Raw genomic sequence first — 26,263 nt, forward strand, 5'->3', positions numbered from 1 at the left:
TTGGTGCGTGCGTACGTGTGTTGGTGCGTGCGTGTGTGAAATGGAGAGATTAAATCTTACTTCGGGACAGCCAACACACACACACACACACACACACACACACACACACACACACAACAAGCAGCTCCCTGGGACACGAGGGGATGCAGCCACCATTTTAGCTTAAACAAGCGTGAAGGTAACAGAGTAAATGAAGAAGGGAAAGAGAGGAAGGGTGGGAGTGGGGGGGGGGGGGGGGGGGGGCGTTTTAGAGGTGTAAGCTCGTTAGTCTCCTCGTTAGGCATAAATGAGAGTGGGCCCGCTGAATTAAAGAGGTACACCCTGGGAAGATACAGGTGGAAAGGAGGAAGAGGAGATACATTTGTCTGAACAAACACCTGTCTCTCTCTCCAGGAGGGACTCATGGGGATTCATAGTCACAGCTGTTTCACTGACATGTCCTGAAAGAGTATTCATTTCTCAACCCCCGAAAAAAATCCTTGAGGTAAATTTGAATGGTGAAATAATTAAGTTTGAAAGTGAGCATATCTATTAACTACTGATCACTGGTGATCATTCTTTAGGCAATAACTTAAAACCTCGAGAAGTCTACACTGTTGGGAGGTGGGTTCTACTAAGAATAATAGTGATAACAAAACTATGAAATAACACATATGGAATCATGTACTAACCAAACAAGTGTTAAACAAATCAAAATATATTTTAGATTTGAGATTATTCCAAGTAGCCCCCATTTGCCTTGATAACTTTTGTTATTGACCAAATACTTATTTTCCACCATAATTTGCAAATAAATTCATAAAAAAATCCTACAATGTGATTTTCTGGATTTTTCTTTCTCATTTTGTCTGTCATAGTTGAAGTGTACCTATGATGAAAACTACAGGCCTCTCATCTGTTTAAGTGGGAGAACTTGCACAATTGGTGGCTGACTAAATACTTTTTTTGCCCCACTGTATATCGATAAAAAAAAACATTTGACACATATTTAACACTTGTTTTTTGTTTGCACAAAAGTATATCCATAATTTCATTTTTTTTTCTCACTGGTACTGGGTTACCTTCAGACGAGTCCAGTGACATCCAAAACAAGAGAACACCGTTGTGTTTGTGAGAGTCTCATCTTTCCATAGAGGGGTCATATTATTTTGTAGGCCAAACCGTTCGGACGCTACAGACAGATTCATCGGGATGTCTTCTGGTTTGACAAACAGCGCTGCAGCTCTGCCACTTTCCACCGCAAAAGGCCGACGGGCGGATTTATGGCCGATTGAGACGCAGCCCATATCTCTAGCTCAAACAGGATTGTGATGGGGATTTTTGCATTATGTTAATTCACTTAATCGACTCAAGTTAATTAACATTTTATGAGACGATACTCTTTGACCCAAATGGCATCCTATTCCCTACAGGGTGCAATTTGGGACATAACCACAGTATGTCTATGACAATGGCTCCATGCTGTCTCAGTAGTGAGAACTCAAACCACAGACAGATTTGCTTTGGGCCCCACGTGTTCTCATTATGTTTCTTATCAGTCACAAAGCAATGTTTTAATTAATGTTGTAATGTTATAAAAGTCATTACTGACAACGAACCTCTGATTCCCCTCAGAGAGCGAGGGAGAGATGTACCCGGAGAGAGAGGGAGAGCTGAAGAAAGAGATAGCTAGAGAGGCGGAAAGAGAGCGAGAGGTGAGAGAAAGAGATGAGGAAAAGAGATACACATTAACAGAGAGAGGGAGAGAGAGAGAGAGCGAGAGAGAGAGAGAGATAAAGAAGTGGAAGAGATACACCTAGACAGAGAACGAGAGTGAGCGAGCGAGAGCAAGGGAACAAGAGAGAGCGTAAATCTCCACAGTAGCTGCAGCAGTGGGAGAGGCGGAGTAATATCCCTTAAACGGTAATCCCTTTTACAGATGAGACCGTGTCACCATGCAGATTAGCTCATACACACACAGATCCATGCAGGGAGAGCCAGGATTGGCAGGCAGACAGGCAGGCCTGGGCCAGGGACAAGCCCAGGATCAGCTGCACTACGCTGGGGAGAGAGAGGTCTGAGCTGGGCCTGTCTGGAGGTCCTCTCGACATGACTGGTTATGGCTGGCAAGAAGAAAACAGGGACTGGAGGTCAGACAAGGCTAAAAGAAAGGCTGTACACACATATTTCTCTCTCAAACACACAAAAAGTCGGTCTCTTCCATGTCTCAGGAAATATTCCGCCACGCATTAAGAAAAAGGACGACAGAGCGAGCGAGAGAGAGAGCGAGAGAGAGAGAGAGAGAGAGAGAGAGAGAGAGAGAGAGAGAGAGAGAGAGAGAGAGAGAGAGGGGGAGAGGGAGGATGAGTGTGAAGTGATAGAAGGAGTGTTCCGGACAAGTCATGTCACTGTCACACCTAGAGTTGCTTCTCCTCACTCTCAGACACGCAGGTTCTAGAGGGCTGTTTAGCACTCACCGTGTGTTTGGTGTGTGTGTGTGTGTGTGGTGTGTGTGTGTTAAGCAGAACAGCCTGGGAGAAGGTACGAGATGAAGAGACGACGACAGAGATACACACACCAACACTGTAACAGATGGTTATTACCGTGGGGCTCAGGGGAGACAGATGAATACTGTCCCAACCTTCATCTCATCTTCCCTCTCTCACCATCCCATCCCCTCTCCCCTTCATCTATCCTTCTTTCCCCCCTATATCACCATCCCTTAGCCCACGCATATCGCACAGCTCTTCCCTGGCCTCTCCCCATGGCCTCCCCCATCCTCTCTCTCATGAGTAGCTGTGGATGAGAGGAAAATAACAAACCAGTGAATTATCACAGCCCCTGTACCACCCACTGTACCAGCCCCTGTACCACCAACTGTACCAGCCCCTGTACCACCAACTGTACCAGCCCCTGTACCAGCTACTGTACCAGCCCCTGTACCATCTACTGTACCAGCCCCTGTACCATCTACTGTACCACCCACTGTACCAGCCCCTGTACCACCCACTGTACCAGCCCCTGTACCACTCACTGTACCAGCCCCTGTACCACCAACTGTACCAGCTACTGTACCAGCCCCTGCAACACCCACTGTACCACCCACTGTACCAGCCCCTGTACCACCAACTGTACCAGCCCCTGTACCACTCACTGTACCAGCCCCTGTACCACCAACTGTACCAGCCCCTGTACCATCTACTGTACCAGCCCCTGTACCATCTACTGTACCACCCACTGTACCAGCCCCTGTACCACCCACTGTACCAGCCCCTGTACCACTCACTGTACCAGCCCCTGTACCACCAACTGTACCACCCACTGTACCAGCTACTGTACCACCCACTGTACCAGCCCCTGTACCAGCCACTGTACCAGCCCCTGTACCAGCTACTGTACCAGCCCCTGCAACACCCACTGTACCAGCTACTGTACCAGCCCCTGTACCACCCACTGTACCAGCCCCTGTACCACCCACTGTACCAGCCCCTGTACCAGCCCCTGTAACACCCACTGTACCAGCCCCTGTACCAGCCCCTGTACCACCCACTGTACCAGCCCCTGTACCAGCTACTGTACCAGCCCCTGTACCAGCTACTGTACCAGCCCCTGTACCAGCTACTGTACCAGCCCCTGTACCAGCTACTGTACCAGCCCCTGTACCAGCCCCTGTACCAGCTACTGTACCAGCCCCTGTACCACCCACTGTACCAGCTACTGTACCAGCTAATGTACCAGCCCCTGTACCAGCTACTGTACCAGCTACTGTACCATCCACTGTACCATCCACTGTACCAGCCCCTGTACCAGCTACTGTACCACCTACTGTACCAGCCCCTGTACCAGCCCCTGTACCAGCTACTGTACCAACCCCTGTACCACCCACTGTACCAGCCCCTGTACCAGCTACTGTACCACCCACCGAACCAGCTACTGTACCACCCACTGTACCAGCTCCTGTACCAGCCCCTGTACCACCCACTGTACCAGCTCCTGTACCACCCACTGTACCACTGTACCAGCCCCTAACCACCCACTGTACCAGCCCCTGTACCAGCCCCTGTACCAGCCCCTGTACCAGCTACAAAAGCCTCACTAGAAGACCACTACGGCACCCTCTCCTCCGGTGGCGTTGTTTTGGGTTGGCTTCTGGAATCAGTTCAAATGCCCTGAGAGGTGCAGATAAAGGATCCGCTTGGGAAAGTCGTATTCCTGGTCGTAGTGCTGGTTGTGCTGGTAAGTTGATGTGTCTCTGATGTCCAATAGTTCTGCCCGGTTGTATGTAATAACACTTAATGTTTTCTGGGCTAACAATGTAATAAATAAAACATAAAAAAACGAAATACTGCACAGTTTCCAAAGGACTACAAGAGAAGCTGCCATCTCTATCGGCGCCATCTTGTATCACGGTACCAGCTACTGTACCGGCTACTGTACCACCCACTGTACCACCCACTGTACCAGCCACCGACTACAGCTCAGCGTTCAACACCATATTACCCTCAAAGCTCATCACTAAGCTAAGGACCCTGGAACCCCCGACTGTGTGGCTAAGCACGACTCCAACACCATCAGTAAGTTTGCTGACAACACAACAGTGGTAGGCCTGATCACCACCAACGATGAGACAGCCTCTTGGGAGGATGTCAGAGGCCTGGCAGTGTGGTGCCAGGACAACGACCTCTCCCTCAATGTGAGCAAGACAAAGGAGATGATAGTGGACTACAGGAAAAAGGAGGGACGAACAGGCCTCCATTAACATCGACGGGGCTGTAGTGGAGCGTGACGAGAGTTAAGTTCCTTGGTGTCCACATCACCAACAAACTATCATGGAAGAGGGCACGACAACACCTTTTCCCCCTCAGGAGACTGAAAAGATTTGGCATGGGTCCCCAGATCCTCAAAAAGTTCTACAGCTGCACCATCGAGTGCATCTTGACCGGTTGCATCACCGCCTGATATGGAAACTGCTCGGCATCTGACCGTAAGGCGCTACAGAGGGTAGTGGCGTACAGCCCAGTACATCACTGGGGCCAAGCTTCCTGACATCCAGGACCTATATCCTAGGCAGTATCAGAGGAAGGCCCCAAAAATGGTCAAAGACTCCAGTCACCCAAGTCATAGACTGTTCCCTCTGCTACCGCACGGCAAACAGTTCCGGAGCGCCAAGTCTAGGACCAAAACGCTCCTTAACAGCTTCTACCCCCAAGCCATAAGACAGTTGAACAACTAAACTAATCAAATGTTTTTGTTTTTACACTGCTGCTACTCGCGGTTGATTATCTATGCAGTCACTTTACAAATGACCTGGACGAACCCTCGCACATTGACTCGGTACCGGTACCTCCTGTATATAGCCTCGTTATTGTTACGTACATTTCTTGATTAGATTTTGTAACTTTTAGTTGATTTGGTAAATATTTTCTTAACTCTATTTCTTAGACTGCATTGTTGGTTAAGGAAGGGCTTGTAAGTAAGAATTTCCCAGTAAGGTCTACGCCCGTTGTATTTGGCACGTGACAGATACAATTTGATTTGATTTATCTCTTGAATTGAGGTGTAATAGTTGACACACACACACACACACACACACCTCTGAGAAGGAGCACTGAATTCACTCTGAACCCACTGAACACGGAGAGAGGAGAGGGAAGGTGAGCCGCTTACAGCACACTATTCCCTAGGTGGTGCACTATTTCGGTCAGAGCTCTATGTGGCTCGGGTCAAAAGTAGAACAACGGTTTATGTAATAACTTTTACACATAATATAGTCCATGCAGTATATTTCATCACATATTCTTAGTTCCCAGATCAGATGATATTAAAACTATGGGTGGATCAAACTACATGTTTTCTATATTCCTGATGTGTAAGCTACACACGCTGCATTAGGCACATACTGTGCACACACATACTGTGCACACACATACTGTACATACACACACACACACACGCACACACACACACACACACACACAAACACACACACACACATACATACTGTACACACACACACACACACACACCAGACCCAACGAGCTCTCACAGAATTCTCACTGCAGAATTAAAATGGTTGTCCACAAACATCACAGTTCTAAGGTTAAGATTAGACATTCATTCTGAACGGGTTAAATTATGGGTTAAGGTTTGGGATAGGTTTCAAACAAAACAACAAGGTTAAGATTAGACATTCATTCTGAACGGGTTAAATTATGGGTTAAGGTTTGGGATAGGTTTCAAACAAAACAACAAGGTTAAGATTAGACATTCACTCCGAATGGTTAAGGTAAGGGATAATGGGATACTTCGTGATTTTGTAAATGAAGCACTTTATCTACTTCCCCAGAGTCAGATAAACTCACGGATACCATTTCCAAGATTTCCTCTTGGATCACTGAGATTAGGATCTGTACTAATCTATTTCATAATTATTATTGTGTTTTTTGATCAGATATTATGCATTTTACCACAATTTCCACAAAATTCTCATTACCGCAACAGTACCCCAAAAAGTTAGAAAATCAATTTCTAATATATTAAACATTGTTTCCATAATGAAAAGGCTAAACATAACACTGAAAAAAAATGTCCTGAGAAATTAATCTGGACACATTTTGGTAATGTGAATTATGGGGTGAAAATAAACAAAGTTCAGGTGAAAATGTAAAATGTATTTAAAACAAGACACTTTTTAGTCCTCAGAATGACAGTTGATTTTTGCAGATGCATCATGGTTTTGTAACTCAATTTGCTACAGACATGTTTAAAACTGGTTTCATGAGAATCACCCGCCCACACACACGCCCACACACCCGCCCACACACACACACACACACACACACACACACACACACACACAGTGTACATTAGCCACAGGCTGAGAATTGTAATGGAACAGGAGATTGCTTCCTTGTCGTTAATGACTCATTTCCATTTTGGGTTATAGCCAGCTGACAGGGTTATAGCGTGTGTGTGCATGCGTGCGTGCGTGTATTCGAGGTTGTGTGCCTGTGTGCATGCGTGTCTGAAATAGCCAATCATTTGTCAGGGGCCAAAGCCATCTTGCGATTTTGTTTAGTTGGCAGATTTTCTTTCGATTAGCCTGTGTATCCAATCTCTCCGTAGCATGTACAGTTCCTTCAGTATTCACACCACCTGATCTTTTCAATATTTTGTTGTGTTAGAACCTGAATTTAAAATGAGATGAATTTAGATTTTGTGTCACTGTCTTACACACAGAATGTTTTACAAATTAACTAAAAATGAAAAGCTGAAATGTCAATAAGTATTCAACCCTTTTGTTATGGCAAGCCTATATAAGTTCAGGAGTGAAAATATGCTTAACGAGTCACATAAGTTGCATGGACTCACTCTGTGTGTAATAATAGTGTTTAACATGATTTTTGAATGACTACCTAATCTCTGTACCCCACACATACAGATATTTGTAAGGTCCCTCAGACGAGCAGTGAATTTCAAACACAGATTCAACCACAAAGACCGTTGAGGTTCTCCAATACCTCACAAAGAAGGGCTCCTTTTGGTAGATGGGTAAAAAAAAGCAGACCTCGAATATCCCTTTGAGCATGTTGAAGATATTCAATATACTTTGGATGGTGTATCAATACACCCAGTCACTACAAAGATACAGGCATCCTTCCTAACTCAGTTGCCAGGGAGGAAGAAAAGCGCTCTGGGATTTCAGTGAGAAGCCAATGGACATTAAAACAGTTACAGTTGCAGAGTTTAATGGCTGTGATAGTAGAAAACTGAGGATGGATCAACCACATTGTAGTTACTCCAAAATACTAACCTAATGGACAGAGTGAAAAGAAGGAAGCCTGTACAGAATAAAAATATTCTAAAACCTGCATCATGTTTGCAACAAGGCACTAAAGTAATAATACAAAAAATGTGGCAAAGCAATCCAACATATTATTGAGTATCGCTTTCCATATTTTCAAGCATAGTGGTGCATCATGTTATGGGTATGCTTGTAATCGTTAAGGACGGGGGAGCTTTTCAGGATAAAAAATAAATGGAATGGAGCTAAGCACAGGCAGAACACTAGAAGAAAACCTGGTCAGTGTGCTTTCCACCAGACACTGGGAGATGAATTAATCTTCCAGCAGGACAATAGCCTAAAACACAAGGCCAAATATACTGTACACTGGAGTTGCTTACCAAGATGCCATTGAATGTTCCTGAGTGGCCTAGTCACAGTTTTTACTTAAATCGGCTTGAATGATCAACGACCAACTTTACAGAACTTGAAGTATTATAAAAAATTAAAAAAAATTAAGAAATATTGTACAATCCAGGTTTGCAAAGCTCTTAGAGACTTACCCAGAAAGACTCACAGCTGTAATCGCTGCCAAAGGTGATTCTAACATGTTTTAGAATCACATAAGTGAATACTTAGGTCAATTTGATATTTCTGTATTTAATTTTCAATACATATGCAAATATTTCTAAAAAACCTGCTTTAACTGTCATTATGGGCTATTGTGCGTAGATGGGTGAGAGAAAACATATACAGTGCCTTGCGAAAGTATTCGGCCCCCTTGAACTTTGCGACCTTTTGCCACATTTCAGGCTTCAAACATAAAGATATAAAACTGTATTTTTTTGTGAAGAATCAACAACAAGTGGGACACAATCATGAAGTGGAACGACATTTATTGGATATTTCAAACTTTTTTAACAAATCAAAAACTGAAAAATTGGGCGTGCAAAATTATTCAGCCCCTTTACTTTCAGTGCAGCAAACTCTCTCCAGAAGTTCAGTGAGGATCTCTGAATGATCCAATGTTGACCTAAATGACTAATGATGATAAATACAATCCACCTGTGTGTAATCAAGTCTCCGTATAAATGCACCTGCACTCTGATAGTCTCAGAGGTCCGTTATAAGCGCAGAGAGCATCATGAAGAACAAGGAACGCACCAGGCAGGTCCGAGATACTGTTGTGAAGAAGTTTAAAGCCGGATTTGGATACAAAAGGATTTCCCAAGCTTTAAACATCCCAAGGAGCACTGTGCAAGCGATAATATTGAAATGGAAGGAGTATCAGACCACTGCAAATCTACCAAGACCTGGCCGTCCCTCTAAACTTTCAGCTCATACAAGGAGAAGACTGATCAGAGATGCAGCCAAGAGGCCCATGATCACTCTGGATGAACTGCAGAGATCTACAGCTGAGGTGGGAGACTCTGTCCATAGGACAACAATCAGTCGTATATTGCACAAATCTGGCCTTTATGGAAGAGTGGCAAGAAGAAAGCCATTTCTTAAAGATATCCATAAAAAGTGTTGTTTAAAGTTTGCCACAAGCCACCTGGGAGACACACCAAACATGTGGAAGAAGGTGCTCTGGTCAGATGAAACCAAAATTGAACTTTTTGGCAACAATGCAAAACGTTATGTTTGGCGTAAAAGCAACACAGCTGAACACACCATCCCCACTGTCAAACATGGTGGTGGCAGCATCATGGTTTGGGCCTGCTTTTCTTCAGCAGGGACAGGGAAGATGGTTAAAATTGATGGGAAGATGGATGGAGCCAAATACAGGACCATTCTGGAAGAAAACCTGATGGAGTCTGCAAAAGACCTGAGACTGGGACGGAGATTTGTCTTCCAACAAGACAATGATCCAAAACATAAAGCAAAATCTACAATGGAATGGTTCAAAAATAAACATATCCAGGTGTTAGAATAGCCAAGTTAAAGTCCAGACCTGAATCCAATCGAGAATCTGTGGAAAGAACTGAAAACTGCTGTTCACAAATGCTCTCCATCCAACCTCACTGAGCTCGAGCTGTTTTGCAAGGAGGAATGGGAAAAAAATTCAGTCTCTCGATGTGCAAAACTGATAGAGACATACCCCAAGCAACTTACAGCTGTAATCGCAGCAAAAGGTGGCGCTACAAAGTATTAACTTAAGGGGGCTGAATAATTTTGCACGCCCAATTTTTCAGTTTTTGATTTGTTAAAAAAGCTTGAAATATCCAATAAATGTCGTTCCACTTCATGATTGTGTCCCACTTGTTGTTGATTCTTCACAAAAAAATACAGTTTTATATCTTTATGTTTGAAGCCTGAAATGTGGCAAAAGGTTGCAAAGTTCAAAGGGGCCGAATACTTTCGCAAGGCACTGTATTTAATCCATTTTGAATTCAGGCTGTAACAACAAAATGTAGAATAAGTCAAGGGGTGTGAATACTTTCTGAAGGCACTGTATGTACACACACACTCATTCTATTTGTTCTGTACGGGTCACTGTTACTGTATCCTCTGATTGGTTTGGTCAGCAGTAGTACTTTATCGGTCAGATTCAATGAAGTGATCGGTTCATGATGATCCTGAACTGCAGAATCTGACTACATGCAAATATAACTGTAAAGCACATAACCACAAACCTCACCTGTTTCTGAAAGCAAGTTAACAGGTCGTTTTGCATGTAGTACAGTTCACTGTTATTATTATTTACATAGAAATACAGTAGAACACGCATCAACTGTCAGGGGGAGAGTATGGCTGACTGCAGAGTAGAGCACGAGAACGCTGAGCTTGGAAAGAAGTGTGGAGGAAAAGATGGAGGTCAGGGAGGAGGACGGGGGTGACAGGAGTGCTAGTCAGACGCTAGGTGAAGGCAGAACAGCAGACGATAAGAAGCATACTACGAGCAGATCATTGAGTGCGTGTGTGGTGACCGTTAAATCCACTATCAGCCTCCTGCTGTCATCCCACCATGCAGTGCACTGTGACCTTTACCCTCCCTCTTTGTGGCACATCGACACGGCACTGATGTTCAACACGTGGGCCTGACACACACACACACTCCTGCAGTCTCATTGCCCCTCTACTCTACCGCTGACTGAGCGCGTTCACAGCTGGGCAGGCCACATTCCATCTGGTCATCTGACCCTACGGCTGACCCACCACACACACACACATTTCAAACCCTCACCACAAAGGCAAAAGAAAGCACCTAAATTCCAGTCAAATACTGGGCTAATTCTCTTTCACTTCCAGTGGTGGAAAGGACAGAGAAAGGAGAGGAGAGGAGAAGAAAATAACAGAGAGGAAACTGAAGGCCCCCTTCGTGAGATGAGATGAAGAGGTGAAGGAGAGAATGGGGGGGGATGAGAGAAGGGATGAGAGGTGTTAATGTAGAGTTTGTCTGTGTTTTCTGTTCTGTATAAGAGCTGTGTGTGTGTGTGTGTGTGTGTGTAAAGAGAACAGGCCCAAGGGCAGTGTCCCGTTAATATTGGTCACCCATCTGATTGACAGGCTGAAGGCAGGGGGGGGGGGGGGGGTAAATGTGGGTGGACCAGAATCAGAGAGATTAGTTTGAAAAGATAAGAAACGTGAGATACATTCTTAGGTAGGTTGTGTGTGTGTGTAACCGTCTGGCCTATCTGTCAGGTGTCGTAATGAAGTAACAAGACAGCCAGACAAAATGTTCATGCACACGCACACATACAGACAGCCATTTATCTCATCATGGCCCTTATCTTGTATCTCATAAACCCATAACACTGTCCAGTCCAGTCTAGTTTAATCTTGTCTATGTCTGTCTGTCGGTAAGTGTGTGTGTGTGTAGTTTCAGACTGTTTGGAGTTAGGTTTTTAAGTAGGCCACAGATGTTGATATTGAGTGAGAGAGTGCAGATGTTTCTGCTTCAAACAAAGGAGCACAGTGTTTGTGTGACGAGAAGAGACACAGAGTGCAGTGTTTTGTCGGCAGGGCGTCTCTGATCAGATGATATGATTGACTGCTGGAGCGTGACCAGTGTTCGTTCGCTCGCTCACTCGCTCACTCACTCACTCACTCACAACACAACACAACACAACACAACACACACAAACTCCTTGGCCTTTCTCCTGCTCTCTCCTACTCTCCTCAACTCCTGTCATGTTCTCCCTTCTTTTCACATCCTTTCTTTCTCCTCACCTCCTCCATTCACCCCCTCTTCTCCCCTCCCCTCATTCCCTTTCATTCCTCCTTTCCTCACCTATTCCTCCCGCTAACCACTCCTCTTCTCCCAACTCCTCATACCAGTGTGTCTTTATGAGGTCAGATCATTGATCCACCGGCTGTGGAGGTTACGGTCGAAGTAATGAATGATGTTCTGCAGTGGTCATTTCATTTAACCTGGCGGGGCCATGGGAGAGATGAAGGCAGATTTACACACTGAGAAGCTGAGTAGGATTTATGTTGCCTCTCCTTTAAGTCAACCACCCTAACCCTATTACACTGCTCTGTTCTTTACCCCTGTCCCTCCCTCGCTTTACCCCCGTCCCACCCTCTCTTTACCCCCGTCCCTCCCTCTCTTTACCCCCGTCCCTCCCTCTCTTTACCCCTGTCCCTCCCTCTCTTTACCCCCGTCCCTCCCTCTCTTTACCCACGTCCCTCCCTCTCTTTACCCCCGTCCCTCCCTCTCTTTACCTCCGTCCCACCCTCTCTTTACCCCCGTCCCACCCTCTCTTTACCCCCGTCCCTACCTCTCTTTACCCCTGTCCCTCCCTCTCTTTACCCCCGTCCCTCCCTCTCTTTACCCCCGTCCCTCCCTCTCTTTACCTCCGTCCCACCCTCTCTTTACCCCCGTCCCTGCCTCTCTTTACCCCCGTCCCTCCCTCTCTTTACCCCCGTCCCACCCTCTCTTTACCCCTGTCCCTCCCTCTCTTTATCCCTGTCCCTCCCTCTCTTTACCTCTGTCTCACCCTCTCTTTACCCCTGTCCCGCCCTCTCTTTACCCCTGTCCCGCCCTCTCTTTAACCCTGTCCCTCCCCCGCCTGAAGAAGAGTAATCAGACATCAGAGAGACATGGAACTATCCCTGGTGGATCCGTCACTCATCCTGGGAAGTTCTCTTCCTCTCAAATTTCGAAAGTAAACTATGAGATCTTGTTGCTCTCGCACACACAAACTCTCTGCTTTATGCATATCAGTTCCTGAGCACAATATTTTTTTTATGTTCCATAAAATTTGAATTCCAAATGTATCTGTGTTCAGAAGCATGTGAATGTGCTACAGTTTGATGAGAACAAATGAACAATATGAAAAGAAAACAGCTAAAAACAACAATAACAGACAGACAGACAGTGTATCTAACTATCGATCTACAGTGGTCGGTGCTTTAAAAGTTGGAGCGTACTGCAGCACAGCTTGCATGGTGCTTCTGTGGCACGTTATTATTTAAGTGTCACTCAATGTAACCATTAAAGCTAGTTAGTGCTAGTTTGACTACCAGAGGGCATCTATGAGAAGCATTTGATAGCCTTCAATAGTGGCTGTCCTAAAGAATTTCAATACCTTTTTGTTAAAGAACATATTCATTTGATTAATATTAACAGTGTTTCTATTCCAAGAAAAATTAACCTCTAGCGTCGAGCAATCCCGTATCCGGGAGCGTAATCATAGCCTCAAGCTCATTACCATAACGCAACGTTTCCTATTCATGAAAATCGCAAATGAAATGAAATAAATATATTGAAACACAAGCTTAGCCTTTTGTTAACAACACTCATCTCAGATTTTCAAAATATGCTTTAACCAAAGCTACACAAGCATTTGTGTAAGAGTACTGATAGCCTAGCATAGCATTAAGCCTAGCATTCAGCAGGCAACATTTTCACAAAAACAAGAAAAGCATTCAAATAAAATCATTTACCTTTGAAGAACTTCGGATGTTTTCAATGACGAGACTCTCAGTTAGATAGCAAATGTTCATTTTTTCCAAAAATATTATTTGTGTAAGAGAAATAGCTCCGTTTTGTTCATCACGTTTGGCTAAGAAAAAAAAACGAAAATGCAGTCAACACAACGCCAAACTTTTTTCCAAATTAGCTCCATAATATCGACAGAAACATGGCAAACGTTGTTTAGAATCAATCCTCATGGTGTTTTTCACAATTCTATTCGATGAAAAATCATTCCTGGCAGTCGGTTTCTCATCAAAGGCAAACGGAAAAATACTGCAGCTGGAGATTACGCAATAATTGCGACGGAGGACACCAAGCGACCACCTGGTAGATGTAGTCTCTTATGGTCAATCTTCCAATGATATGCCTACAAATACGTCACAATGCTGCAGACACCTTGGGAAAACGTAGAAAACGTAAGCTGACTCCTAGCTCCTCCACAGCCATATAAGGAGTCATTGGAATGATGCGGTTTCAAAAAATGCGGCACTTCCTGATTGGATTTTTATCTGGGTTTCGCCTGTAAAATCAGTTCTGTGGCACTCACAGACAATATCTTTGCAGTTTTGGAAACATCAGAGTGTTTTCTTTCCAAAGCTGTCAATTATATGCATAGTCGAGCATCTTTTCGTGACAAAATATCTCGTTTTTCATCCAAAAATTAAAAGAGCGCCCCCTATATCGAAGAAGTTAAAAACCCTCAGGGTTTCTGTTAGGATGGAATGGAAAATAGGGCACTGTACAACGTGACGGTCGGGAGTAGGCTACAGTACTAAGAGCATAACATTTCCACACCCTACATGTATAATTGTAGTCTAACCAATACCCAAATGGAGATTCAGTGAAAATAAAAATCTCATTGATTTATCAAGACCAGTCCCTATGCTTGTCTCAGAGCAGCGTGAAATGGTGCTAAAATAGATGACAACAGCGGGTAGGCTATGGCTTCAAATCCTATTGCTTCTAACTTCAATATGCTCTTTAAATAAATAAGACCTACACCACTTTTAACAGCACATTACTCAACACTAGTGAGGCTCATGTCGCCTATGGTAGGCCTACTGTATATCAAAAAATATAATTATTGGCGTTATTATTGGCCGGCACGGGTATCAAACCTGCATCTGCAGCAACACATTTTGCACTGCGATGCAGTGTCTTGGACCGCTGTGCCATTCGGGAAGGCCCCATCCACAAAGTATCAAAATACAGAGAGGTGTTGGTAAAGGTATATTGTCCTGCTAATAGCCCATAATGGGCTATTATAATACTGTATATGGTGTCCAGGTTAGGTTGTTTAGTCTTTTCTGGTGGATTAAACTGAAATTGCAACCAATCAAGGCCGGTTGTGATACAGTCATTCTAACTAAGAAATACATTCGATGATAGAACTCTCCCCCTACCCTCCATCTAGGCAAGTCTATTGTCCAGCTAATAGCCATAATGGCGCTGTACAATGTGTCTGTGTGTGTTTGAAAGAGTATTTTCCAGTAAGCAACTATTTGCTTACCTTCATTAGACAACTTTGTTCCAATATTTCTGTAAATCCGTGATATTTATTCCCATAGTAATTCATTATGGATCCATAACTAAATAAACATCTGCATTTTGAAAGAGAATTTGTATCATTATTTTATTAACGAAAGCATAAAGACGCTGATGAAGAAACACAGTAATGTACTGTATATGCTTTAACATTTGGATAATAAAGCATTTTGAAGATATAAGCCACCTGCATTTGTTTAATAGGCTACTGTGCAGTCTGACAAGTAAACATAGCCTCCAGTACATACTGTAGTAAACATGGGAAAGAGCCTAATTCCTTACATAAGGGGGAGCAGGCCAAGTCCAGACTTTCTCAGTGACCTCAAGTACTCATTAACTCCGTCTTTAATACTTTTTCGGGTTGCATCAGTCATGGACAGAAACTTCTGAGACACAGTATTAATGATGAACACCCGGAGGTTCACTGGTAAGTCACATTAACCTTGGTTAAGTTCTGTAGTCAGAAGAGGAATGGAAATGTCAGGGTGAACCGATGACCTCGCCAGGTATGTTGACTCTGCCTGTCGGAGGCGGAGTTCCAGAGCTCACAGGTGTGCCTGGAATGGATGGTGACTCCGTCTCGTTCCTCGCTCTGAACCAAGGCATCAGCTGTCGCCCGTATCTCCGCCCTCAGATAATGTTTCTCTTTCTGCTGGTCTGCCTTCAATGACTCGATCTCAGTCTTCAAAGTTTGAATCTGATCCATGTGCACCTGCATCAGACGAGCAGAATGTTACCTCCCTTGAGCCCCCATCGATTACAGCGGCCTATGATAGGAAAGGTAGATCAATTAAGAATTAAAAGTGACTCCAACACACAAATGATAGATAAACAATGGTAACTGTGTTAAGGGCAGAGTTTGGGGCGGGGTGAGGAGTACTGGAAAGGTGTGACTTTCAGCTTACAATAGGCCATAAGTATACAGCAGATCGCCGATTGTCCTCACTTTGATTATGCTGCTATTCGAGCAACAAGTGTTTGAAAACCTGTTTTCAAAATGCCACCAGCTGTCCATCACTACTGGTAAATAAAATGTAATATTTAATAATATCTGCCCCCTGAATATCTGCCCCCATATCTAAGGGGCATTTTTCACATCATTATTAGTTATATTGTTTTAGTTTGAACGTGCAGACTGGCACTGAGAATGGCAGGAATGTTTCCCTAGTCAGCGCCATTATTAGTGCAATGCCCCTTAAAGTGCTGCTCTGTGCTACCCAGTGGGGTGGGGGTCCACCCCCCCTTCCCCATGGACTAGGTCCGTCTTCTGTGAACCGCTCTGTGGCCCATCCCGTGCCCCCTGCCCTCGTGCCATGAACCTTGCACGCCCACCGCTATTTCAGTGGATACAGCTGGAGAACTGCAAGGCAATCCCATTGTGCGCCACTCAGGAACCATGACTAATATGACCAATATATATTGTCCTGCTTATAACAGGGTTAATAATATATATGTGAGAATATCCAAGGTGCTTTTATATCATTCTAAATTAATAATAATAATAATAAATCGCTTTGTTTAAAAAAAAAAGGCCATTCTTGAACATGGGGTGAGACATTGTTACTAATTTGTAAATAAAGCCAGTTAGTTATTTAGAATAATTTTGTTTTTGTTTTTAGAGGGAGAGAAACCAAAAACCTACATTCATCTCATGGGTCTCCCAGTCGAGACCGGCACGCGTATTGAACCAGCATCTGTAGCAACACAGTCTGCACTGCGATGCGGTGTCTTAGACCACTGCGCCACTCAGGCGCTGTACAACGTGACCGGTCGGGAGTAGGCTACAGTAAGAGCAAAATAATCCTAACATTTCCACATCCTAATTGTAGTCTAGGTTTCTCTTAGAATAAAACCTTAGTGTAACAACAACTTTCGCAAGTAATACTGAAGTCGTGCACAATTATCCGTTTCTATTTAGGTTTATGTCGCCCATTCATTGTCAGTTAGAGACACATTAGCGCCTTGGGACCGAAAAGCCCAATCAGTGCTCTAACTCCCCCTTGCGGTGGTCTGGAGCAATGAGGTGGTGACGCAGGGTACCGTACTAAACCACAAATGTCCTCTAAATCAAGTCACTGTATCTTAAACTGTCTTGACATGAGAGTCCAACTCTTTTTCTCTCTCTCTCTTTCTTCATCCATCCAATACTATCTGACATGAGATAGAGCGAGTGAGAGAGACTTGGGCTCAGTGACACTCGTCAGGTGTCAATCACAGACTCAGTTGACAAGCTAGCTTCAAACACACAAACATGACGCAACTCATTAGCTGCAACAATCTGATAAGACACCTCAGAGCTCAAAAAGGTGTGTGTGTGTGTGTGTGTGTGTGTGTGTGTGTGTGTCTGAGTGAGTGAGTGTCCACTAATGAAGACACGATTGATTTAACGTTTAGGGTGGAAAAGAGGGAAAGAAAAAAATGGGAGAGGAAGAGAGGGCTGGAGGGAGAGAAGAAAAAGTCAACAAAAGCAATAAAATCAGTAAGAGTAAAAGCCAGAGTGGGAACCAAATGCGGAAAATGGGTAATAATAAATAAATGCGTAAAATGGGTAATACATTTGAATTATTCAATTATTTATTGATATAATATAAAGAGGCCATTTAATTTAGTGGCAGTTTAGTGTTAAACTCTCAGGCGATGGTCACGCATGAGCACAAACTGGGCCCTGACACAAACGCACATGGTTTTTGGCACTTGAACGCAGGCTCGTGCTGGTGCCAATATGGAGCCAGGATGAGCATCTAAGCAGAAATTTCCCTGAAGGCTTTCCTCGACACACACACACACAAACAAACACACACAGTCTGTCGAGTAAACCAGCACCGCGCAACATTCTATCATTTAAGTCCCTGTGTTCTCACACACAGACACACACACACACACACACACACACACACACACACACAATCTCTGGTGGAATCACACCGTTAGAAAGACGTTACGCAGCTTTAACAGAGATATTCAATCTACATCGGTGTCACAGTGGGGGAACAGCGGGTGTCACAGACACACAATATCTCAGATGGAATCACACCGTTCTAGAGATGTTACGCTGCTTCAACAGAGAGATTCAAGCTACATCACATTGGGGGAACACACACACACACACACACACAGAAGGGTAATATATCATTGAATGGCAGAAGGCTGAAGGGTTTGGCTTGAAGGATTATAACATCACCCAACGCTATTACACATTACATTTCTCTTCCATCCCACTCAACTTCCTCCCTCCTCCACCCCTCACTCTACTTCCTCCCTCCTCCACCCCTCTCTCTACTTCCTCCCTCCTCCACCCCTCTCTCTACTTCATCCCTCCTCCACCCCTCTCTCTACTTCCTCCCTCCTCCACCCCTCTCTCTACTTCCTCCACCCCTCCACCCCTCTCTCTACTTCCTCCCTCCTCCACCCCTCTCTCTACTTCCTCCCTCCTCCACCCCTCTCTCTACTTCCTCCATCCCTCTCTCTATTTCCTCCCTCCTCCACCTGTCCATCCCACTCGCCTGCTGAGTGATTTGCAGGGGGTTGTGAATGGGAACGGGGAGGGTGGAGGGATGAATAGAACCCCAGTAGTAGTGTTAATGGTTCTGATGGCAATAGTGGGCTGGTGTGGTGTGGAGGGCTTCCAGCTTCCAAAGCATTACTTGACTGGCAAGGATCACTAAACAATCCTCAGCCATATACCGAGTCCTGATTTGTATTTTTTTCAACAACCCCCTCCACCCCACACCCACACCCACCCACCCACAAACAAAGATAGGATCTGAGGTAGCAGACGTGTTGTCAATGGTTGTTATGATCTGAGCAGTGTATTAGCAGCAGTAACAGTAAAACAGTAGACTGGTAGCAATATTATTGGAGAAACGCTATCGGAGGCTCTGCCATTAAAACCTAATGGTCTGAGCTTCTGGACCAGGCCAGGGTCATGAAACTGGCCTTCTGTAGACTACTCTCCTATTTCACTGGGGTCACACACACACACTAACTAGACCTCACAGTCTCACTACAGAATTAAACGTTGGTCCAACTGGACAGGGTTATAACACCACACCAGCCCACCATAGCCACTAAAGTTAAATGGAATCGAAACAGGCAACCTTCTGATTCAGAGTCATTAGGCCGATCCACAAAGCCCTGGCAAAACCCAAGCCTACTTGATGGTAATAGTGCTCACTTTTGCCCCTAGTAACCGGTTTTGAACAATTCCCAACATCCTCAGGACATGGATAGGCATCCAATTTCGAAGTCACTCTTGAGCGATCTACCCACGCATGCACACGCACACACACACACACACATACACGGTGATAGACAAAACATTTGACCTGTTTCCCCTAAGGGAATATCTCTAAATGCAGTGCTACAACCTCAACATATGCACATGTGTGTGTGTGTGTGTGGTCAGAACATGCATTTTCAAGCTCCTCTGATGTGCGACTCACTTTGCGGATGAGGTGAAGTGGATTATGGGATTTAGAGTTGACAGATGTCAGCTGATTATCATAATCCTCCTGTTACATAAAAACAAGAAAATAGTATAGCAGACAAACACACACACTCACTCAGACACACACACACACACACACACACACAGAGACTGACTGTGACTCATCCTCAGGCAACCGTAACTGGAGAAGGCAAAATAACATACACGCACTCAGAGAGTGGTCACAGAAAGCTTTGAGAAAGCCACTCACGTCACAACACAATCACCTACAGCACACACAGCAAAGGTTTGTGTGTGTGCATGTGTTTGTCTGCTATAGTCTTTTCATGTTTTTATGTAACAAGAGGATTACAATAATCAGATGACATCTGTCAACTCCAAATCCCATAATCCACTTCACCTCATCAGGGAAGTGAGTCGCACATCAGAGCAGCTTGAAAATGGATGATCTGACCACACACACACACAACCTGGAAATAGGTTGAAAGTTGTACCTCGGGGCTGTGTGTGTGTGTATAGGCAGACTGCTCAAGAGTGACTTCGAAAGTGTGTGTGTGTGTGTGTGTGTGTGTGGTGGGTTACAGCCGTATTCTAAAATGTATTAAACAGTGTTTTCCCCTCAATCTACACACAATACCCCATAACGACAAAGTAAAAACATGTTATTAGAAATGTTTGCAAATGTATAAAAATAAAAACCAGAAATATAAAATTTACATAAGTATTCAGACCCTTTACTCAGTACTTTGTTGAAGCACCTTTGGCAGCGATTACAGCCTTGAGTATGACGCTACAAGCTTGGCACACCTGCATTTGGGGAGTTTCTCCCATTCTTCTCTGCAGATCCTATCAAGCTCTGTCAGGTTGGAAGGGGAGCGTCACTGCACGACTATTTTCAGGTCTCCAGAGATGTTCGACCGGGTTCAAGTCCAGGCTCTGGCTGGGCTGCTCAAGAGCATTCAGCGAATTATCCCGAAGCCACTCCTGTGTTGTCTTGGCTGTGTGCTTAGGGTCGTTGTCCTGTTGGAAGGTGAACCAGTCTGAGGTCCTGAGCGCTCTGGAGCAGGTTTTCATCAAGGATCTCTCTGTACTTTGCTGCATTCATCTTTTCCCAGATGCTGACCAGTCTCCCAGTCCCTGCCACTGAAAAACATCCCCACAGCATGATGCTGCCAACACCACGCTTCACCGTAGGTGTGGTGCCAGGTTTCCTCCAGATGTGACGCTTGGTATTCAGGTCAAAGAGTTTAATCTCGGTTTCATCAGACAAGAGAACATTGTTTCTCATGACCTGAGAGTCTTTAGATGCCTTTTGGCAAACTCCAAGCGTGCTGTCATGTGCCTTTTTTTAGGAGTGGCTTCTATCTGGCCACTCTACCATAAAGGCCTGATTGGTGGAGTGCTGCAGAGATGAGAGAACCTTCCAGAAGGACAACCATCTCTAAAGAGGAACTCTGGAGTTCTGTCAGAGTCAGATTCTTGGTCACCTCCCACCTCCCGCACCAGCCTGCTCTAGGAAGAGTCTTGATGGTTCCAAACTTCTTCCATTTGAGAATGATGGAGGCCAGTGTTATTGGGGACCTTCAATGCTGCAGAAATGTTTTGGTACCCTTCCCCAGATCTGTGCCTCAACACAATCCTGTCTCTGAGCTCTACGGACAATTCCTTCGACCTCATGGCTTGGTTTTTGCTCTGACATGTACTGTCAACTGTGGGACCTGTGTGCCTTTCCAAATCATGTCCAATCAATTGAATTTACCACAGGTGGACTCTAATCAAGTTGTAGAAATATCTCAAGGATGATCAATGGAAACAGGATGCACCTGAGCTCAATTTCGAGTCTCATAGAAAAAGGTTGATAATAAAAAAAGGTATTTCTGTTTTTCATTTGTAATAAATTTGGACAAATGTCGACAAAAGTGTTTTCGCGTCGTCATTATGGGGTATTGTGTGTAGATTGATGAGGATTTATTTTATTTTATCCATTTTTAGGTGTAATGTAACAAAATGTGGAAAAAGTCCAGGGGTCTGAATACTTTCCAAATGCACTGTATGTTCACTATAAGATGTAGTGCTGAGCGATTAACCAACATTTGTTATTTTTCAGTTTTTAAACATTTCCTTTTTTATTTGGTGAGCTCAATGCGCAATGCGTTAAGATGCAGTTAAAATAAGATCCAGCCTGAACTATGCGATGTAGTAGGGCGTTGTTTCCAACAGGCTAATATTCAACATAATTTAGCGCATACATTGATGTAATTAACTACAATGACCATAATCCTTTGCTCATATACCGGTTTCTTTTTAGGCCTGCTACTGAAGAGAGAAGAATGCGCGATCATGAGGTGATATAGAGTTCAGCTGTTGCTTCACGAGGGCATCTCTATCTGAAAATATATGATCCAAGTGATTGATAGTTGGTATTCAGCAGTCATAAAGGTATGACTTAAGACCTACAAAACTGGGATTTTGTCAGACAGCAGCTCTATAGAGATGAGATAAGGAATTAAATATTAAAACAAATGTAATATGCACTAAAACTAAAGTATTTTATTAAAGTAATGTGAATAAATTATGATTAATACGTGGGCAGTCACTACCATCTTGGGACTTCTGTAAATTGTTTTATTCTGTGTTGTTACAGAATTCAACCCACATAATGCATTTAATGTTATTTAAAATAATCGAAAAAATTAATAAAATAATGATTTTTTTTATTTTTATAATCGAACCTAAACCGAACCGACCTCAAAAAGCACCAGTCATTCAGCACTAAGATGAGAACATTAGTCACACATACAGTACGCTGGGTCCTTCCTTACGCATGGCTACATTCTAATAAAGCTAATATAGGACTCCATTAGAACAGCCCATCTACCCCCTAGGAAACATATCACACAATTAGAAACATTTAAGACAGTAATACATAATATAAATCACTCAATCAGAGTGAGGCCCTCCAATAACAGATCTCTCCATTTAAGGCAGATGGATGGATGGATTCTCCCACTTCCTCTCTCTCCTTCCATATTTCATACGGCACCCTTCCCTCCCTATTTCCCTGCCTCTTCCTCTTCCGCAGCCCCCTCCCGATCTCACCTTCTTCCCTCTCCCCGCCACATCCCTCTCTGCCTCAACCCGTCCCCATCTCTCTCTGCCACCCTAGCCAGTTCTATCCATCTCTCCTTCCCTCTCTCCCTTCATCTCTCCCTCCAGCTCTCTGCTGCAGAGGCAGTAGAGTAGAGAGGTGATGTGGAGGTCAGAGCTCGCACTTTGAACATTTATGGCTGAACCATAGCATGGAATACAATACCAGTAGAATGAGAGGGGGAGCGGGAGAGAGAGCGGGAGAGCGGGAGAGAGAGAGAGAGAGTCCTTGCTTTGTGTTAGGGAGACTGTTGCCGAAGGGAACAGTGAGGAGGCAGACAGGAGAGTAGAGTGCTCACCATTTACAATGTGTTGAAGGTCCAGGATTCACAAAGACAACGTGCACCATTTACAATGTGTTGAAGGTCCAGGATTCACAAAGACAACGTGCACCATTTACAATGTGTTGAAGGTCCAGGATTCACAAAGACAACGTGCACCATTTACAGTGTGTTGAAGGTCCAGGATTCACAAAGACAACGTGCACCATTTACAGTGTGTTGAAGGTCCAGGATTCACAAAGACAACGTGCACCATTTACAGTGTGTTGAAGGTCCAGGATTCACAAAGACAACGTGCACCATTTACAGTGTGTTGAAGGTCCAGGATTCACAAAGACAACGTGCACCATTTACAGTGTGTTGAAGGTCCAGGATTCACAAAGACAACGTGCACCATTTACAGTGTGTTGAAGGTCCAGGATTCACAAAGACAACGTGCACCATTTACAGTGTGTTGAAGGTCCAGGATTCACAAAGACAACGTGCACCATTTACAGTGTGTTGAAGGTCCAGGATTCACAAAGACAACGTGCACCATTTACAGTGTGTTGAAGGTCCAGGATTCACAAAGACAACGTGCACCATTTACAATGTGTTGAAGGTCCAGGATTCACAAAGACAACATGCACCATTTACAGTGTGTTGAAGGTCCAGGATTCACAAAGACAACGTGCACCATTTACAATGTGTTGAAGGTCCAGGATTCACAAAGACAACGTGCACCATTTACAATGTGTTGAAGGTCCAGGATTCACAAAGACAACGTGCACCATTTACAGTGTGTTGAAGGTCCAGGATTCACAAAGACAACGTGCACCATTTACAGTGTGTTGAAGGTCCAGGATTCACAAAGACAACGTGCACCATTTACAATGTGTTGAAGGTCCAGGATTCACAAAGACAACGTGCACCATTTACAATGTGTTGAAGGTCCAGGATTCACAAAGACAACGTGCACCATTTACAATGTGTTGAAGGTCCAGGATTCACAAAGACAACGTGCACCATTTACAATGTGTTGAAGGTCCAGGATTCACAAAGACAACGTGCACCATTTACAGTGTGTTGAAGGTCCAGGATTCACAAAGACAACGTGCACCATTTACAATGTGTTGAAGGTCCAGGATTCACAAAGACAACATGCACCATTTACAATGTGTTGAAGGTCCAGGATTCACAAAGACAACGTGCACCATTTACAATGTGTTGAAGGTCCAGGATTCACAAAGACAACGTGCACCATTTACAATGTGTTGAAGGTCCAGGATTCACAAAGACAACGTGCACCATTTACAATGTGTTGAAGGTCCAGGATTCACAAAGACAACGTGCACCATTTACAATGTGTTGAAGGTCCAGGATTCACAAAGACAACGTGCACCATTTACAATGTGTTGAAGGTCCAGGATTCACAAAGACAACGTGCACCATTTACAATGTGTTGAAGGTCCAGGATTCACAAAGACAACGTGCACCATTTACAATGTGTTGAAGGTCCAGGATTCACAAAGACAACGTGCACCATTTACAGTGTGTTGAAGGTCCAGGATTCACAAAGACAACGTGCACCATTTACAATGTGTTGAAGGTCCAGGATTCACAAAGACAACGTGCACCATTTACAGTGTGTTGAAGGTCCAGGATTCACAAAGACAACGTGCACCATTTACAGTGTGTTGAAGGTCCAGGATTCACAAAGACAACGTGCACCATTTACAGTGTGTTGAAGGTCCAGGATTCACAAAGACAACGTGCACCATTTACAGTGTGTTGAAGGTCCAGGATTCACAAAGACAACGTGCACCATTTACAGTGTGTTGAAGGTCCAGGATTCACAAAGACAATGTGCACCATTTACAATGTGTTGAAGGTCCAGGATTCACAAAGACAACGTGCACCATTTACAGTGTGTTGAAGGTCCAGGATTCACAAAGACAATGTGCACCATTTACAATGTGTTGAAGGTCCAGGATTCACAAAGACAACGTGCACCATTTACAATGTGTTGAAGGTCCAGGATTCACAAAGACAACGTGCACCATTTACAATGTGTTGAAGGTCCAGGATTCACAAAGACAACGTGCACCATTTACAATGTGTTGAAGGTCCAGGATTCACAAAGACAACGTGCACCATTTACAATGTGTTGAAGGTCCAGGATTCACAAAGACAACGTGCACCATTTACAGTGTGTTGAAGGTCCAGGATTCACAAAGACAACGTGCACCATTTACAGTGTGTTGAAGGTCCAGGATTCACAAAGACAACGTGCACCATTTACAATGTGTTGAAGGTCCAGGATTCACAAAGACAACGTGCACCATTTACAGTGTGTTGAAGGTCCAGGATTCACAAAGACAACGTGCACCATTTACAGTGTGTTGAAGGTCCAGGATTCACAAAGACAACGTGCACCATTTACAAATATATACAAAATAAAGAAAGGCTAGAATCAAAATGTCGACATGACTCAATATTTTAGTCAAGGCCTTAGCTCTGGCCTGGCATACCCTCTCTGTCCCCAGCCAAATGGCAAATGACTGGTTCTTATACCCTACAGAAACCACCTGACAGGAAGCATATCCAGAATCCGCCTATCAATAATTAATGTAACCAATAATAGAAATAAATGCACATACACAGGCAATACAATAGTAATGAATGTGCACATTTCATTAATAGCATGAAACCTTGTCAAAAGGACTACAAGTTAGACAATACAAATGATCTGGTGCCGTGCGCCGTGACACTGGGTAAACGTGCGCGTCTCCAAAACCCTCGGTTTGTCAGCTGACACCCAAACCAGGAGGCGCCAGAACCCTCCTCGACACAAGAGACAAAAGTGAGGACTCTTAAAATTACTCACACAAACCTTTACAATTATAAGGCATAGCATTTCGTAAGCAACCTCGGACATCTTTACATTGTCAATAACAAAAAAAAAATGGAGGTAAACTTCCACTGCTCACACAGACAAATGCCCCTGCGTAATGATAAACAGAGAATGCAGGGTTCCTCAGGCATGATCTACAATCAAAGTGCTCCAGGTATTAATAAATTAAAAAAATATAATAATACAATTACGTTTATAGGTGACGGGCTCACAGCTTCATCACAGTATGACACAAATCAATTCTAAAAGCTTTAATAAAAGAAAG

The 26,263-nt window shown here is 44.1% G+C and overlaps 1 protein-coding gene across 3 annotated transcripts in view; it reads right to left on the bottom strand.

The window, feature by feature from the left end:
- smyd3 (SET and MYND domain containing 3) overlaps positions 1–26,263 on the bottom strand; it is a 191,390-nt gene that overhangs the window by 80,297 nt on the left and 84,830 nt on the right. Inside the window, exon 6 of one of the 3 annotated variants that reach the window (XM_090220609.1) lies at positions 15,292–15,942. The exons of the other annotated variants lie outside the window; for them this stretch is intronic. Within the exon in view, the coding sequence (XP_090076735.1) occupies positions 15,691–15,942 (252 nt within the window). The 3' untranslated portion in view covers positions 15,292–15,690. Of the gene's footprint in view, positions 1–15,291; positions 15,943–26,263 lie in introns of those variants that run through there. 3 annotated transcript variants of the gene reach the window in all.

The sequence above is a fragment of the Oncorhynchus mykiss genome, chromosome 25 (assembly GCF_057628025.1).
Source record: "Oncorhynchus mykiss isolate SJ-2025 chromosome 25, ASM5762802v1, whole genome shotgun sequence".
Lineage (NCBI taxonomy): Eukaryota > Metazoa > Chordata > Actinopteri > Salmoniformes > Salmonidae > Oncorhynchus > Oncorhynchus mykiss.